Here is a 17,281-nt window from a genome sequence, read left to right on the forward strand (position 1 = left end):
CCTCCGCTCGGGCCCGAGCCCGCTGACGTCATGAGGCACAGTGCTGGGCTGGGTGGGGGACGCGGGAGCCATGACACATGCTTGGCTCGCACTGCCTCCTTGGAGGTGCTCCATTTAGCCCGTTTAGAGTTTTTTTATTTTTTTAAATTTCTTTATGTATTTAAAGAGCTCTCTTTCCTGTGTCGTTATAACTCATAACAGGACATAGGGTCTGCTGCTGCGCTTACCACTGTGTCCACATCACATCAGGCAGACGTCATATGAACACCAGCACAAAGTGGTATTATATACTATACCATACTATACTGCATCTAACTACATATATATATATGTAGTTACTGTAGATGCAGTATAGTATGGGGCCTATACCATGTGCAGAATATGAATGTATAGTGTGTTGTCCATAGTATAGTGTAACTTTGCTGTACATGCAGGGGGGCCCAACATGCAAGTCAAGCACAAAGGATGGAAGTGCTGGTGGCCATAAGGACTTCTTCCTGAAACAGGAAGAGCTGCCCAAACAGACTGTCACAATGACAAACTTTTATGTATGGGCCGATTGAAGATGTATTACTGTGTCCTTCGCAGGGCCCATGTTAGATCTCATTTGGCGCTGGGAGGAGTACGAAATGTCTCGCTGAATCTGACCATCTCCAATGCCGGCGATGACGCCTACGACACCAACATCTTCCTCAACTTCTCTAGGGAAGTCCATTACATCAACTTCTGGCAGAGGGTACGTCCAGCTTTTTCAATCAATGGAAGAACTATTTTTTTTAATTTGCCCTATATGGAAAAGATTATTGTGTATCATAAAAAAAAAAAGATATGATGTCATTGACCAGCGCAAAGACAAACTGCCACAGCAGACTGAGATTTAGAGGGAGTGAAAAATTGCACCTTTAAGTCAATTACACTTGAGAATATCTGTAACCACAAAAGGACGCTCTATCTATCTCAGTATGCCTAGCACCTGTTGAAAGGGCTTTAAGCGCTTATATATAAACACTGTCACACTATACCATCAAAGGCTCTGTGAGAAATATAGAAGGCGGAAAAGGTACCCGTGAGTACCGAAGGGGGGGGGGGGTGTTGGGGGGGTGTTGGCGAGAGTTCAGTGGGCTATGGGAATCACAGGGTGAACCACACATGCAGGGGGAGGACGGGCGGGGGGGAGGGGCAGGGGCATTAACAACAGCTGGGCCGTCTCTCCACAGCCTGTCATCCACACGGCCACTCCGCTAGCAGCCCCTGTGGTCACATGTGTGTGGCACTAATTTAGTTCAGTCCATCCGTGTCCCCCGCTGCACCATACCGCACCATACCGCACTGCTCTCCAAGACAGTAGTCGGGAATGAAAGCAGATCTCCCGTTCTCTCATCCGTTAGTTTCAGACCTTGAAAAACCTCTGTCATATTTCTTATTTGTTGATGGCCTTTCGATTCCACATGTGTGCCTGATCTTTAATGGACTGAATGGATTTCCCAGGAATGTTACAAACTCCGTCTGTCTGCTTACCCTGGCTGTTTTAACCCTTAAAGGAGTACCGTCACACCGGTGTGACGGGAATGTTGGGAAATTAACATTCTAAAGAATATCTGGGTTCATTGAATTCAACATAGAATTTTAGAACCTTCAATTGTTGCGGAACTTAGAATGTTCAAAAACCTACACCTTTAAGGGTTGAGCCAAGCAGATATTGTCGCAGGTACATGAGTGAGACTTGTTTTCTTTCTTTCTTCCTTTCTCTCTTTCTCTGTCTCTTTCTTTTTTTCTTTCTTTCTGTAAGAGATTATTTCTCCAGAAGGCTGGTGGGGAAAGAGTCTCCCCTCTATAAGAGCAAGATAAATAAAGCTGTAGACTCTCTTTCTCTCTATGATTCAGATCGCCACACATGCTCCTAACGGGCCTGACAGCCTGAGAGAGAGAGGGTGTTGATGTCTGCCTCAGACAGCTCCCAATACCACTCGTTTATTTTCACTTCTCTCGCTCCTGTCATCCACACGGCACAAGTCGAGATCCTCTCCACACACATTTCTTACAAACAGTCATTTGGAGGTCCTGCTGGTCTATAACCTTAAGCGATGTTTAACCACCCAGATTCCTCACCACGCTAAACCTGATAGCTATTTTGACACCGATATTTTCAAAAATAAAACGTGATAGACAGGTTTTTAATCTTATAAAGGGGCTATTCCTAATCGACCGGCACACGGTGTTGGCTTACCTCTAAAAAACAGTTATTTTATTGCCTTTGTTTCAACTGGAAGTCTCTCCCCTCAGTCCTGCCCAAGCACCTATCTGTGTGTTGGGAAGTCTCCAGAAGGGCAATAATATTGAGAGGAAACACTCAGAGGGGGGGTATGGGTGCTTTGTTGCCATTGCCCCTACTGTAGCGGAGCGAGGCCCTCCCAATTACCCCTGCTCCGCGAGGTGTCGGGAGGCTGTTGATTTGACCTTGAAGCGCACGTCGAAGGTCAGCTCCGAACTCCACCCGCAGGCGTGGATTATTTTTTCCACCGTCGTCCTCTTGCTGTGTGTGTGTGTGTGTGTGTGTGAGTGTGAGTGAACTCCTGCTTCCCTCCTGCCTGATACTGGGGGCTCTGTTGTCCATGTGTTTGTCTTGCAACCCAAGCCCTAACGGCCGAGTGAGGGCCCGGCGGAGGCCAGCCGGTTACGGGAGCTGAGACGGTCGCACCCCTGCGGCAGGCAGGCGCGCCTGAGGACACCCCTCTCACACTCTGCCAGGCGCCCAGGCTGCGCACGGGAGTGGGCTTAATTAGATCGGCCAGATGTTTTCCTTCAATTAGATTTTGGGGAGGAAGGGGAATGATATCGGGTTGGGAGCAGGGGTGGTTGGGTCGGTGTATGTGTGTGTGTGTGTGTGTGTGTGTGTGGGGTTGTGCCAGGTTTTGTGTTGTGGAATGAATTTTTGTCATTCCCTTGTCTGAAAGACGTGTGTGTTTGTGTGTGTGTATGTGTGTGTTTATGTATTTCTACGCATTTGTGTATGTATATTATGAGACCCTGTGTGAGTGTGTATGCGCACATGCTCTTGCACATACTGTTGTATACTGCGCAGAGCTGCAGGCCAGAGTGTGCAAGTCAAGTGAGTTGGATATTTTAACAACTTCATGAAAATACATTCCAGGAATAGTCCTTAACCATGGAAATTCATATGTTCTCCCATTTGTCATGTGAAGATTTGTTATGATATGTGTTTATTTAGGAATTCCTCCGTCAATGCCGCACTCAGCTTCCCTCAGCTCAGAGTGCAGTTTCACAGGAGACTGCGGTCTTCCCCGCGAGGGTCCTGATGTAAATCACTCCAAACTGAACAGCCCTGCCTCAGTCTTACTGTACCAAGGATAAATAAGAAGAATTAGGAGATTGAGTAAGAAGGGAAAGAGAAACCAGCAGTGAACGATAGAGAGACAGTTGGAGAGTAAGAGAGAGAGAGAGAGGAAGGGATGAAGACAAACAGAGAGAGAAAGAGGAAGAAAGTGACAGAGAGAGAGGGTGAAAAGAGAGAGAGTAGACTCTTGTGTATCGTCATGTCATCTCTACTTAAGTACACTGAAGTGAACTTCACTCGTGGAACTTAAACAAGCAGTGTCTGATTTACACACATGGGTACAGCCAAGAGTCCCTGTCTGGATTTGCCAATGATGAAATAAGACCAAGGAGTGGAAAAAAGACAGGAGAGAGAAGAATAAGGAAGCGGAAAGAAAAAGAGTATGATAGAGCAAGTGCACAGAGAAGACAATCCCATCTCTCTCTCCTTCCCTCTCTCTCTCCCTCCCTCTCTCTCTCTCTCTCTCTGTCTCAGAAATGCAGACAAACAAGGGGACAGGGAGTGTAGTATGATTATGTAGGCCTTCTGTTTGTAATTTACGTTTAATTGATGTAAGCATGTGACAAAGTAAGCAATGGTTGAAATAAGGGAGCGTTAAACCTCTCCCCCCTAAACCTCTCTCTCTCTGTCTCTCTGAGCCTGACTGCCAGGTGGGTGATGGGTAAACAGTCAGGCTTGCTTGCCAAGCCCTGCCCTCTCCCCAGGGATGCCCGCTGTTTGTACAGAGACACAGCAGATTACAGGAAATGGAGGAAATTCCTTCATCCCCATAGTTTGCAATGGGGGAGTTTGTCTAGCTCTCCACCCTTCTACCTCTCCATGCCTCCCTCCCTGTTTCTTTCTCTCTCTCTCTCTCTCTCTCTTTCACTCCTCACCTCCTCCTCCCTGGTAACCCACCTTGGCTGGGGGTATATGAGTTTAAGTGTGTGTCTGTTTGTGTGTGTGTGTGTGTGTGTGTGTGTGTGTGTGTGTGTGTGTGAGAGAGAGAGAGAGAGAGAGAGTTTAAGGTCAGCTTAAACTATTTTAACTGCCAGGATGAGGACCCAGGCCCTGGTGCTGCACCCCACCCTTACCCTGTACCGGCAGGGTGGCTGCAGAGTGCTTAGTCAGCGTGGGCGAGTGTGTGTCGCCCCGTGATGACTGATCTTTGCCATGGACGTGTGTGTGTGTGTGTGTGTGTGTGTGTGTGTGTGGAGGCTGTGTGAGGGGGGCCCTGGCAGAGAAAGAAAACACACAGGGCCGCTGTGCTCTGCTGCCAGATTATTTTCAATAGAAAGTGGAGCCACTTTAGCCATTACTCTCAGCACGGTGCAGTTTTCCCTCATCGGCAGTGTGTGCATGCGCGCGTGTGTCTGTGTGTGTGTGTGTGTGTGTGTCTGCCTGCATGTGTTTATGTTGGTGTGCGTGCATGCATTTGTATCTGTAAGATGGAGATGTTATAACTGCCTACAAAAACTAAATATAAATCACTATTAAAAATAGCCATATTATAAACTGCGCAGAGAAGTGTTGTGGAAAATTGCTTCAGACATGAGCTATGTCAGTTGAATGGCTCTCGTTTTTGCTAAAGCTCACTCCCGGCCTTTATAGAGCATTCCAGAAGCACTCTGCTAGGCCATTTTATCAGCTGGCCTGTCAGATCTTGATGCATCTCAGCTTTTGCTGTTCCCTGTGTGTGGAGGTTTGGTTAAGAACAGGCTTACTAAGTCTCACTTTAAGAATGCTTACTCCTCTTGGGGTCAAGGCCCTAATGTTTACACAGCACAGCCGGTGAAGCTACACAGTGTTTGGATAAGCTTCCAAACACACTGTCTGGAGGCTAACCTCACGCTGTCCAGTAGAATAAGTGTTTGTGTGTGTGTGTGTGTATGTCCATGGTGTGTGCTTGTGTGCATGTGTGTCTTTGTGTGCATCCTGTGCACACAAATTATTGTCTCTCTGAGTGTACAGTGTGTAGGGTGCACGTGCGCATGTGGGTGCCCTTGAGATTGCGTGTGTGCGTGTGCGTGTGTGTGCGTGTGTGTGCGTGTGTGTGTGTGTGTGTGTGTGTGTGTGTGCGTGCGTGCGTGTGCGTGTGTATGTGTGCGTGCGTGTGTGTGTGTGCATGAGTGCACTTGCATGAGTATATTGTACCTGTGTGTCTGTGTCTGTCTCTGTGTGTGTGTGTGTGTGTGTGTGTGTGTGTGTGCATGTGTCCTTACACGTGTTCCCTCCTGATTCATGCTCCACCTCAAAGCGTGTCTGTGAAACACACTCCTTGGCCATTTGTCCTGGTGATAAAAGACAGGGAGGTGATCTACAACTGGGCCTCAGACAGAAGGAGTGGGGAAGACGTGTACACTTGGCATAAAGTGCTGTAAAATATGTACACCATAAAAAGGCAACCGTAGTTTCTCCTGAGATGCTTTTAGATTGTGTACTTTCTTTTTAAGTCCTCAGCAGGAGTGTCTCAGGTTGACAGGGTGGCAGTATTTGCAGTGCACTCTGGACTGCTATGTTCACCTCATTTTGTGGCCTTAGTGCACTGAAGGTGGGGAGATAAGGGCAAGGTTACGTTCGTGCTGGGTTTTCATATACCAAGGTGACTAGTGCTTACTTGGGTTTTCATATACCAAGGTGACTAGTGCTTACTTGGGTTTTCATATACCAAGGTGACTAGTGCTTACTTGGGTTTTCATATAGCTGGTTTTTTGTGTGTGCCATGGGATGTCAAAATCCATGTAGGCAGAAATGAGGGGTTTGAAAACCTCATGGCAGGCCTCAGGGTTTGAGCAAAAAAGGGACTGAAAAAAGGGAAAAGAGCTCTGTTTTCTGTCTTGTGTGGCAATCCTGTCTCTACAGTCCTTAATACACATGCATACACACACACACACACACACACACACGCACACACACACACACACACACATGCACGCACACACACAAACACTCCCCTGACTGACCGCACTCTCACTCTGAGTCTCCGGTCCTCCCTGTGTCTGTTTCTCCTCCAGGAAGAGAAGGGCATTTCCTGTGAACTTGTTGAATTGGACTTCCTCAAGTGCAGCGTGGGATTTCCTTTCATGAGGGCCCAGACCAAGGTAAGCAAACATGGTGCCACCGTGCCTAATGCAAAACTAGTGTGCCTTAGGGCGAAAGTCTGCTTATGAATTCTGTAATGATGACTGGCCTATTGTATACTGGAGCAAGTACACTAGAGTGTATCAGCCTCCCATGTTGTGTTATCCTGCCTTGTACTGTCTGTGTTTTGCCAGCACTAACCTCTGTGACTGTAATCGGCTGAAGCTTATATTTTGCCATTAGATATTTCTTATATCTCTTTTTATTATTATTTTTGGTCTGAAATGTGTTTTTTTTTTTTTTTTCTCTTCTATTTTTCTTTCAGTATCACCTCGCTGTGCTTTTTGACACGAGCCATCTCTCTGGAGAAAATGAGACCTTGCAGTTTTTAGTTCACGCACGGAGGTATGTTTAAGTCCACCTTTGTTATGTGAAATACCAGATCAAGTCTATATAACCTTCCTTGTGCAGACTGTAGTATGTAGTATGACTCCATGCTGATGACATTTCACAGCAGTAACTGAATGGGTAATTTGGCCCACGGTTTCAGTAATAACACATTTTATGTGTGTAGCACATTTCAAAATCACCCATACAATCTGTTTTGCCATAACAAGGAAGCACAGTCATAAGCTCTCATTGTTTTTAAAGGTCTGGATTGAACGGTAATGCAGGCCAGATGTGTTTTCTTTACTTATAAATGTATATTACACGCTGTTGGCTAGCTTTCATTCTGTCAAATGTCTCCATTGGCACTGAACTGCCTTAATGTATTTTTGGCTCGGGTTCACCTTTGAATGTACTGTAAAGAATACCTTTTCAGGGTAACAGCACAAGTAAGCTGCCTAACTGAAAGCAACATGTCAGGTGTCACAATGTATACTGCACTTCCATTTTTCTGTATGGTCGAAACCTGTAAATAATGACAGGGAACCATGATTACAGGAGATGTATTGTACAGGGGAGGATATTTCCGGCCCGTTTAGAATAAACCTACAGTTAATTATGGCCAGAGCACATGTGCAGCTGACTGGTTGAATATCATGACTTGTTTTGCTTGTTGCAGTGCAAATCCGGAACATGAGAGCACACTCCATGACAACACTTTAGAGATCTCCATTCCGCTGGTGCACGAGGTCGACACCACCATTACCGGGTAAGGCCTTCACAAGCATATGACGTTCTCCTCGATAAATAAATGACTCCTCGATAAATACGTGGCTCTCATTGCAGGCAAATACAGCTGGATAGATACTTCTTAGGAAAATAAACCAGCTAGAGTATCTGTTGTGATTGTTCGAGAACAGACGTAGCCAGGTTGGGTCTTTGTATCAGAACCACTCAAAAGGCTTGTTAATATTTCGTTTCGCCGCAAAGCCCTCTGTTTTGTTTTCTGTCTTTATCATTTGCCCAAGGTTTCCTCTGGTGCAGGAACTAGTCAGAGAGAGAGAGGCGTTTTATCTCTAAAGAGACACTTCAGAGAGAAGAGTGAGCCCTCGGCTAGATACGGATGGGTCCTTGGCATCTGGTAGAAGGAAGCAGAGCAACTGATAATGTGATCTCCCATGGTGTCCTTCATGTTCACAGAGGAGTTCACATGAAAGCTTGTGTGGGGGCGACTTTTCGCTCACAGGGGACATTTTTGATTCTTTGATGACTGTCGGGTTTTCAGGACAGTAGTTGTCTGAACACATATAAAACACATATACCGGTATTTAAATGAGCGATCTCATTCCTTTTTAAGGCTTAATACAGTCCCTAAAACACAGGAAGTAATGTGTACAGGTTACATATTGTGAGATGAAGTAAATACCTCCAGATGAAGAAGGTGGTGTCTGCCGTTGGACTGATTTTTGGCTTTGTCACTGTCTGCAGTGTGGTGAACCCAACATCTTTTGTGTATGGAAATTCCATTGATGCTTCACGATTTGTCCAGCTGGAGGACATGGAGTGCAACTTCCAACCACTTAACTTCACATTCCAGGTACTTACCGCCTTACACTGTGTTAGTTACTTAGGTGAGGTTTATTTCAATGCAAAATGACTTTTAGCGAAATTCTTTTAAAATGTATTGTAGTATTATCCTTGTGGTCCTGTAGAAAAAATGGAACGCCTAGTGACGGCAAAAAAATAAACCTCAAACTTCTGTTCCACACACCTCACGTCTGTGATGCACTCTTGTAGGTTGTAAACAACGGGCCGAGTGGGCTGCCTGGATCCACAGTAGATATCAGGATCCCCAACCGACTGGCTGGTAATGGAGCTGATATGTTCCATATCATGGACACGCAGGTATTGCATTGTCAGATGTCAATAACACCCTAATGTATGTGTATGTATGTATGTATGTATGTATGTATGTATCTATGTATTTATGTATATGGCACTGAACAGAGGTACATATACGCACATACCATGGTATTAATATATAATTTTTGGGAAAGATCTTATCTTGACGGGACAGCATCTTCTCCCTACTGCACTCTGTGCTTATGTATATCACCCAGTGCCTGGTCTATGACCTACTTTATGGGCATTCTCATATGGGCTTCTGTGGGTCAGCCTCTGATAAAAAGCTGAAGTAGCTAGAGTCAGGGCTAATGAAGCCACTACAGGTAGGCAGACGACGTTTGTTTCTCGAGGGCCCCTTATTGAAGTTATGAAATGCTACACCTCCCTCCAGATAAAATGTTATCTTAACCCTTGCGTTGCTGCTTTCATATGGCTAGATCATGCAGGAGATCAACCTGTTAATTGTGTTTGCAGTGAGTGGGTGGCTTAGGCGGAGTGTACCCAGGGCCCGGCGGCCTCCATATGGAATCACTTTAGGGGGGGATCAGACGGCTTGCACGAAAGGCTGGAATGGGACACCTGCAAGGAATGCTCCCCTCCCTTGGGGGGACTCCTGGTAACCTGCAGGGCCGCCAAACAGAAGCTGATAACACAGCTGCCCGGCAGAAGCAGCTCAGAGGTTGGGATGGGGGTAGGTGTGTGTGTGTGTGTGTGTATGTGTGTGTGTGTGTGTGTGTGTGCTGTCTGCGTGTGCGTGTGCGTGTGTGTGTGTGTGTGTGTGTCTGTGTGTGCGTGCATACGTGTGTGTGTGTGTGTCTTTGTGGGGCAGAGGGGCAAGAGCTCCCAAAAGGCCAACCTGCTCCTCCCTGAGTCTCCTCACAGAGGGACAAAGCAAACAGCAACGCCTCGTAATTGCAAACGCACATGTGCGAACATGCCGCCACTTTCCCACACGGCAACATGTGAGCGCTGGAGTGGGCGAGGGGTTGAGAGGTTGGGCGGGCGGGCAATTTGCACAAACAGAAAAGGGGTCAAAGCTGTCAGCGCTGCTACTGTGGGAGAGGCATAAGCTGAACTGTAGCCATTTTAAATCATTGAAATCCTGAGGTGTAAGTCAAGCTGGAGCTGTGGACAATGAATCATCCCCAGCAGGAGCAGCCACTCTCTGCCTGATGTACTGGCAAAGCCCCGCGACCAGAAAGGCCCCTGTGGAAGGATCAGACCTTGGGGAGACGCACTGGGCAGCAGGCAAACTGACAATGGGAGGCCGCAGTCCTCTTTCCCCTGGGCACTCTTTGTCTCTCTCTCTCTCTCTCTCTCTCACACACTCTCTCACTCACACACACACACACACACAAACTCTCTCACTTTCTCTGCCATTCTCTCTCTATCTCTCTCTCTCTCTCTGGGGCCAGCCTGAAAGGAAGGATGGCCATGAGGGGGGAAGAGTGTAAGGGCTCCCTGGGGGCCTGTGTCAAAGCCGACCACCCCAACCCTAAATCACTCCATATGGGGAAGCATGGCAAGGTAGCGGGGCGAGGAAGAGATGAGAGTGGGGGGTGGGAGACGGGGTGGAGGGGACAGGACCCCCCCCACCCCTTCAAACACCATTTCCTTTAACCCTTTTCAAATCCGGCGGTCACACACGGACATCAGCCTCAACTGTCCTACGACACGCACTCTAATCCTGTTCATGCTACGCTACTACAGAACGCTCAAAGGGGGAAAGAGCCTAAGGACTGGTCATTCATCCATCCCACCCAAGTTGCCAAGGCTGTTCCCAGGCTTCACGGAAATCCTCAAAAGTCTCCTCGCCTTGCCTCTATCATTGTGCTTAACTGCTTCACACATGCGACTTCAGTCTAGTCTAGAGACCTCTCAGAGTCAATCCCAAGACAAACGAACACAAAAAAAAAAAAAAACTGAAGAAATATGTTTTGCTCGCCTTGCAGTGGATAATAATGATAATTATATTTTATTGCTGACTTGACATCTGGGAACAACTGACCAAATCAATTGATGGTTCTCATAACATCTTGCCAAAGGACTACCTCTGAAAATTACCCAGCTGGTTAACACTGGCACATTTTCAGAAATGTTAATGTGTGCTGTCCTTATAAATAAATAAAAAAATGACTTTAAGTTTATGGAGTCTTCTGCCTGCTAGTGATTTGTCCCCATCTAGTTTGCGGCTGCAGCGCATGCCATTCCTGAGGAAGTGTGTGTGTCTGTGCTCTGTGTTCAGGTGGCGGACGGTCGGGGAAACTGCACCCCACACAGGAACCCCATGCCCTGCACCATTCCCCAGGACAGGGAGAACATCTTCCACACCATCTTCGCCTTCTTCACCAAATCGGGAAGGAGAGTCCTGGTATGTCAGAAGTCTGTAGAGGATTTCTGTATTGTCTGTTATTTACTCTAAATACTTAAGCAAATTTGTTTAATGTTTGTTTATATGTATTCATCTCTACACAGGCAGAAAATGTCTTCAAAAATGTGCTATATAAATAAAATACTTACTTACTAGTATCTTCAGTGCTTTGTCTGAAGGATTCTCACTAAAAGATCTGATATTGTTTATTCATCTCTAAAGGCTTTCTTCTCTAGTGCATGAAAAATGTGTTATATAAATAAAATACTTACTTACTTACTTCAGTAAATATCTTCAGCACTTTGTCTGAAGGATTCTCACTAAGACATTTTGTTCATATTGTTTATTCTTTTAATCTTTTGTTTAATCTGTTGTCTTCAAACTGTTTTCCCTTCTAACCATGTTATTTGTGTCTCTTGTTCGAGCAGGATTGTGACCGGCCAGGGAGAGCGTGTCTAGTAATCTCGTGTACCTTGGGCTCCCAAGCCAAAGAGGAAGCTGTTAGTATAGATGTGCGAATGCTACTGAACACAGAAATACTGAAGAGGGTAAGCTGGCTGGCATGCATGCTATGGTAATACATTATCAACATGGTCATCTTTCTAAATCTGCCATCTGAATCTTTTCATCTCAACCTACCTAACATTCATTTAAATGAGGTAAATTAGGTTATAAATATCAGTATACACATGTGCTCAGGGCATTGCTGTGAAAGATGATTTTGATTTAGATTAAGTGTTATTTAGTATGATTTGTATTTTAGTATATTTAGTATATTCTTTATCTTCTACTGTCCTTATTGCTTAGTTGTGTATTTTATATTATATACTTTTAATTACTTTTTTCTGCTGTTAGTGAATGTGTGTGTGATGTCTGTATGCTACTAAGACCTTGAATTTCCCCTGGGGATCAATAAAGTATCTATCTATCTATCTCTATCTATCTAAGAATTCAATGCTCAGTCAATTCCAGAATGCACTGATTGCTAGTAGTTGTAGTAGTGTAGTTACTGTATGGTCAACCTTAATTTGCCTCCTCTCCTTCCTTATTACAGGACAGCTCTTCTGTGATCCAGTTTGTGACACGAGGGAACGTTCGGGTGGACGACAGGGCCATTGAGGTGCCCCACGGCCAGCCAGAGGAGATATCCGTGAGTTTCACATTGCATTACCACTCTCACAAGACACTTCAATTAGACTAACAACCCCTTTGGCCGCCCTTTCTGTTGTTTACCAAACACTGATTGGGAGGGGGCACCATCAAAGTGCTGACACTCAGGAAATTGTTTTTGGGAATCACGAACCCTAGAGTCTCCAGACACCTTTTTGGGGCAGGCTGAGGGGAGATTAAGCGAGGGCCGCTTGAGAGAGAAGGCCGCTCCGTGTGGGCCCTAGTCCTCGCTCCACTGGCTGTGTGTGGAGCCGTGAGTGCTTTAAAAGTATCGCCGAGCAGCTGGGACCCCGGGGCAGGGTGAGGGGTTCGCCTCCACTGGGACCGCCGGCGCCTCTTTTTGGGGCCCTCAGCTGTCCTCAAGGATAGGTTCTCCTCTGACCGCACCAGCACTGAGTGACCGTTGGAGCCGGTATGAGTCCACACACTCTGTTATGGCTGCAGTGGCAGCACTAGGGATTGGGTTCAATTACTCATTCCAATATTTGATATATTGGATTATTGGAATATTCTTATACATCTATTGTGTTAAAGGAATTATCCAGAGTAAAATGTACTTTAGATCAATTTACGGATGATTGGGAGTACATACGTTGAGTTGACATCCAAATCATGTCATTCGGATGTGTTTTGAGAAAGTTCGATGTTACTGTTTTTAGTCAAAACTCGTTAGCCTGGAAGTGACGCGGGCATATCATATCGCCGCTACAAAACGCTATTTTTATATCTCTTCTACAGTTCCAAACAACATTACACTTACGTGGTAGTGAGTAGAGGGTCCCTAAAGCCAAACCGAAGTATCCCGAGGTCTTTATGTGGTCGGATAGAGAGTCCAGAATTAATTTCATCAAGCCAGTACCTTTCCGGAAATGTTGCCATCTTTGTTGCCATGTTTGCTGCCATCTTCAGGGGAAAGTCCGTAGGAGTCGATTGCTGAGTGTGGAGTAACACGCTCTGGAAATTCACAATTTCGTCGCCGCTTTTAAAAAAAAAAAAAAAAAAACATAGTCCAGTCCATACTACTTCATTTCAATTTCGAAAGAAATACTGGACTATGTTTTAAAAAAAAAAAAAACGGCGACGAAATTGTGAATTTCCAGAGCGTGTTACTCCACACTCACTCGGGATACTTCGGTTTGGCTTTAGGGACCCTCTACTCACTACCACGTAAGTGTAATGTTGTTTGGAACTGTAGAAGAGGTATAAAAATAGCGTTTTGTAGCAGCGAAATGATATGCCCGCGTCACTTCCAGGCTAACGAGTTTTGACTAAAAACGGTAACATCGAACTTTCTCAAAACACATCCGAATGACATGATTTGGATGTCAACTCAACGTATGTACTCCCAATCATCCGTAAATTGATCTAAAGTGCATTTTACTCCGGATAATTCCTTTAAGAATAATTTTCTGTTTCTGTTTCATAATATTATTCATTATTAAACAGTAAATATATATGTATTAATGTTAATCTTTTTTTTTTTTTCCAAATATGTTTTGTGATTCACTTTGGACTGAAATCGTGTGCCAAAAACCTTTCAGTTAATTTTACATGGGACATCTTTGAAGCAGACCTCTCAGCTGATTGGGTTTCTGACTCAGACACTGCCCGCTGCGGGACGTCTGACCCTCAGAGCTCGAGGTTGGAGGGGTCATGCGAGGGGGGTGGTGTGGCCGATTTGGCTGTGGGTCTGGCAAAGTGGGGGCTAATTAAGACCTGTCATAAATGTGTCTGCTCCACCACCACACCCCATCCTACACTCCCTCTCCTGTTTGCTTCCCTCAGCACTCCATGTGTTGACCCCCCCCCCCCCCACACTTGTCCCCTGTCCCCTTCGTTTCCCCCACTCACTCAGCACCAGGATGGAGACATTTTCGTGGGAAAACCATCCAGGGAACCAAGGCCCTTTCCAAGAGCTCAGAATTCTAAAGAACCCAATTTAGTCAGAGTCAATCAGAGCCAATCAAGGCCATTTTCATTCCCCATTCCCATCTCCGAATATAGCACAGCATTATGGCTAACCCAGTCAGGCTGTCGGGCTGTCAACCACGGTGGCTTGGCGCAGGTCGAACAAAACAGAACATCTCCATCAGATTTTTTTTTGTGTGTGTGTTTTGCAAGTGACATGAAGCCTTTTTCCTGGTCTGGCTGCTTTCACACACCAGGGTTTGAAATGTGGGAAAGTGCTCATGGGGGTGACGGGGAGTAGATTTATCTGCTCCCTCTCCACTCGGTCCAGTGAGAGCTTTCCTTCTGCCTCGTCATGCTACATTGCCATTCAGACGTATTCAGAACCTGCTGCTCTACCACAGTGCTGGAGGCGGCACTTTACGTTACAGTCCACAAAAGGTTAAATTCTTCCGTATTTCTCAAGGTCAGCAGGTCTCCGCGCCATGCATATCCCCTCCGTCTTCTAATGGCATTTGTGTGAGAGTCCATCTAAACGGGATGGCGTTTCCTAAACCAGCAGGGCTCCCAACACTACAGCCCAGGAATGTGGTGCAGAATTCTGTATCAATATTTATGTATTACACATTTATATGGACACTCAGTTATAAACTTTATACCGACTGACCCCCCCCCCCCCCCCCCCTTTTATAGAAATCTCACACAGGATTCCTGTAGAGATGCACTGTACCACGTTCACTTCTCACCCAGGATTCATATAGAGATGGACTGTACTACGTTCACTTCTCTGGATTCCTCTCTGGACCTTTTGACCCCTTTTGTTTGCCTTCTATTTTTGGCTTAATTCTTTGACCTGTACTAAATTATTTGCTTGTTGTAGACCCCATCTTTTTTCCCAGTAGTTAGTGGTGGGTCATTTACTGGGTCACTGTGCACCCTCTGTGCTGCTGGGGGAATAAATCAGGGGGTCATTTATTATGGAGCCCAGTGTTTTTAGAAGACTCTATTTGTTTAAGTTCACATGAAAATGTCAACAAACTATATTAGCAATAGAAACAGATCACTATGTCAGATTGCCCAGATTACAAAATATAAGGCATTCCATGCTTATCTAAGTTGTGCTTACTATTTTATTGAATATAAATATAATATCTTAAAGAAAGGCCGATTTTGGCATAGTAATGTAGAAAAGAACTGAAACAACTTCCAGAAGGTATTGTTCTGAAAATCGGAGCATTTCTACCATAATTGCTCCCTTTTGTTTTCACTTAGCTGAGCCATATCCAACACGGACGCAGAGCAGACACAATTATCATCCAGGAAATTACATAATGATTTCGTACAGTCTTAAAAGCCTGTCTACTAGGCCTGCTGTTTTGATATCAGTCCGCTGGCTACACAGACCTTTCAATATGTCTCGAAGACAGAAACAGATTATAATGACTCTAGCCAGTTGGAAGGCCAAAGTCCTGTGTGTATATGTGTGCACATTTGAGTGTGTGTGTGTGTCTGTTTGTGTGTCTGTGTGTGTGTCTGTGTGTGGGAGCGTGTGTGTGTGTGTGTGTGTGTGTGTGTGTGTGTGCGTGTGTGTGTGTGTGTGTGTGTGTGTGTGTGTGTGTGTGTGTGTGTGTGTGTGTGTGTGTGTGTGCGTGTGTGTGTGTGTGTGCGTGTGTGTGTCTGTGTGTTGTCTGACTGTCTGAGTTTGATCCCACTCTGGTCTGGTCGCAGCTGGTGTTTGAGGCGCTGCACAGTCAGGAGCCAAGGGGCTACGTGGTGGGCTGGATCATCGCCATCAGCCTCCTGGTCGGGATCCTCATCTTCCTCCTGCTCGCCGTGCTGCTGTGGAAGGTAAGAGACGCCACATCACAGACACCACCTTAAACAGCTGAAAAGCTAAGCACTTCAAGTGTTCAACAGTTTATGCAAGATGGGAAAGATACCAAATGTCATCAGCTCAACAGACACATAAAATATATTGAATGTTTTTCTATTTTGTAAGTCACTTAGTCTGAGAAACAAATGGCTTATCTGACTTTCCATGAGAGAATAAACCATTAATGACTGGGATTACAAGAGTCATCCAATGGGTAAAATAATTTCTTTTCATTTCATTAATATTCTGTTGCATATGAAAATGACTTCATGTGTGAGCTAAGTTCCTGTAAAGGCATGGCCGTATGGATTCAGACCCCCGATGGTCTGGACAGGCTGCTCTCGCTCCTCCTCCCTTACCTCAAGTGAACCGATATGAACTGATCCACCCCTCCGGTCACAAGGCCAAAAGAAAAAAAACTTTATTGTTTGACCAGATGAAATCACAGAATCCTTACTCTGCTCATAAACAGCTAAGGATTTTTTTTTTTAACGATTTAAGTAATTTAGCTATTTTAACTAAATCAGTTTCTGTATTTTCTGATATTTTGTTTGTTGTTTCTAACACTAGTCACCTAAATCTGTGCACCACAATTCCCCTTTTGATTCTCTCTTGAGATTTCCGACTCAAAGTCATTATTAACTGAGCATTTCGGTTTTTATGAGCCCCAAACTTTTGCGGTCATGACCTTTAGGTTATGGCCCATAACATAATTAGTAGACCACCTCGGTGCCAGTGTTTGTAGGGTGTCCATTGTATTCTGATCCTTAAGAGACTTCAGCGAAACAGGGGTGTGTAGCCAGACTCTGATCTCACTAACTGGCTCTGGTGCTGGGGAACAGAATGAATACACCTGCTTTAATAACACATCATAGGCGGTGAAGCGCTCTGAAAACCGAATGAGCTATATCACAGCCAGTAGTGCTCCCATTTAATAATTATTTCCATCAACACTACGCCATTAAAGGTAATGATCTGTGCTGACCAACAGAGTCTGACTGGAAATCTTATTAACCTTACTTGATCATTCTTTTATGGGTATCACATTGCTCGTGTGTATTTAATAGGCTATAAACAGTCCTCATCAGGTCCCGGAGCATTTGTGAGGCTGTTTTATTTTGTCCCGGTGTCACATGCTTCAGTGGCATGGTGAGGGGCACATGGCTCCCTTCCTCCTGCAGCTCGGGGATAAGAGGCGGCTTTTCTTGGAGCGGCGGCCGAAATGGGCTCACCGTGAGCTCTTGGCTTGCTT

The 17,281-nt window shown here is 45.4% G+C and overlaps 1 protein-coding gene across 2 annotated transcripts in view; it reads left to right on the forward strand.

Moving 5' to 3' along the window:
- itga9 (integrin, alpha 9) overlaps positions 1–17,281 on the forward strand; it is a 62,867-nt gene that overhangs the window by 42,264 nt on the left and 3,322 nt on the right. The window contains exons 18-27 of one of the 2 annotated variants that reach the window (XM_076285812.1): positions 589–736; positions 6,349–6,435; positions 6,741–6,820; positions 7,482–7,571; positions 8,291–8,399; positions 8,600–8,707; positions 10,953–11,078; positions 11,507–11,626; positions 12,133–12,228; positions 15,885–16,004. In XM_076285812.1, coding sequence (XP_076141927.1) covers positions 589–736; positions 6,349–6,435; positions 6,741–6,820; positions 7,482–7,571; positions 8,291–8,399; positions 8,600–8,707; positions 10,953–11,078; positions 11,507–11,626; positions 12,133–12,228; positions 15,885–16,004 — 1,084 coding nt within the window. Of the gene's footprint in view, positions 1–588; positions 737–6,348; positions 6,436–6,740; positions 6,821–7,481; positions 7,572–8,290; positions 8,400–8,599; positions 8,708–9,181; positions 9,383–10,952; positions 11,079–11,506; positions 11,627–12,132; positions 12,229–15,884; positions 16,005–17,281 lie in introns of those variants that run through there. The other variant, XM_076285813.1, reaches the window with a different exon arrangement.

The sequence above is a fragment of the Alosa pseudoharengus genome, unplaced genomic scaffold (assembly GCF_046254945.1).
Source record: "Alosa pseudoharengus isolate Yale_2024_CS ecotype anadromous, Long Island Sound unplaced genomic scaffold, YU_APseudo_1.1 YU_APseudo_1.1_scf_15, whole genome shotgun sequence".
In the NCBI taxonomy this organism is placed as follows: Eukaryota; Metazoa; Chordata; class Actinopteri; order Clupeiformes; family Clupeidae; genus Alosa; species Alosa pseudoharengus.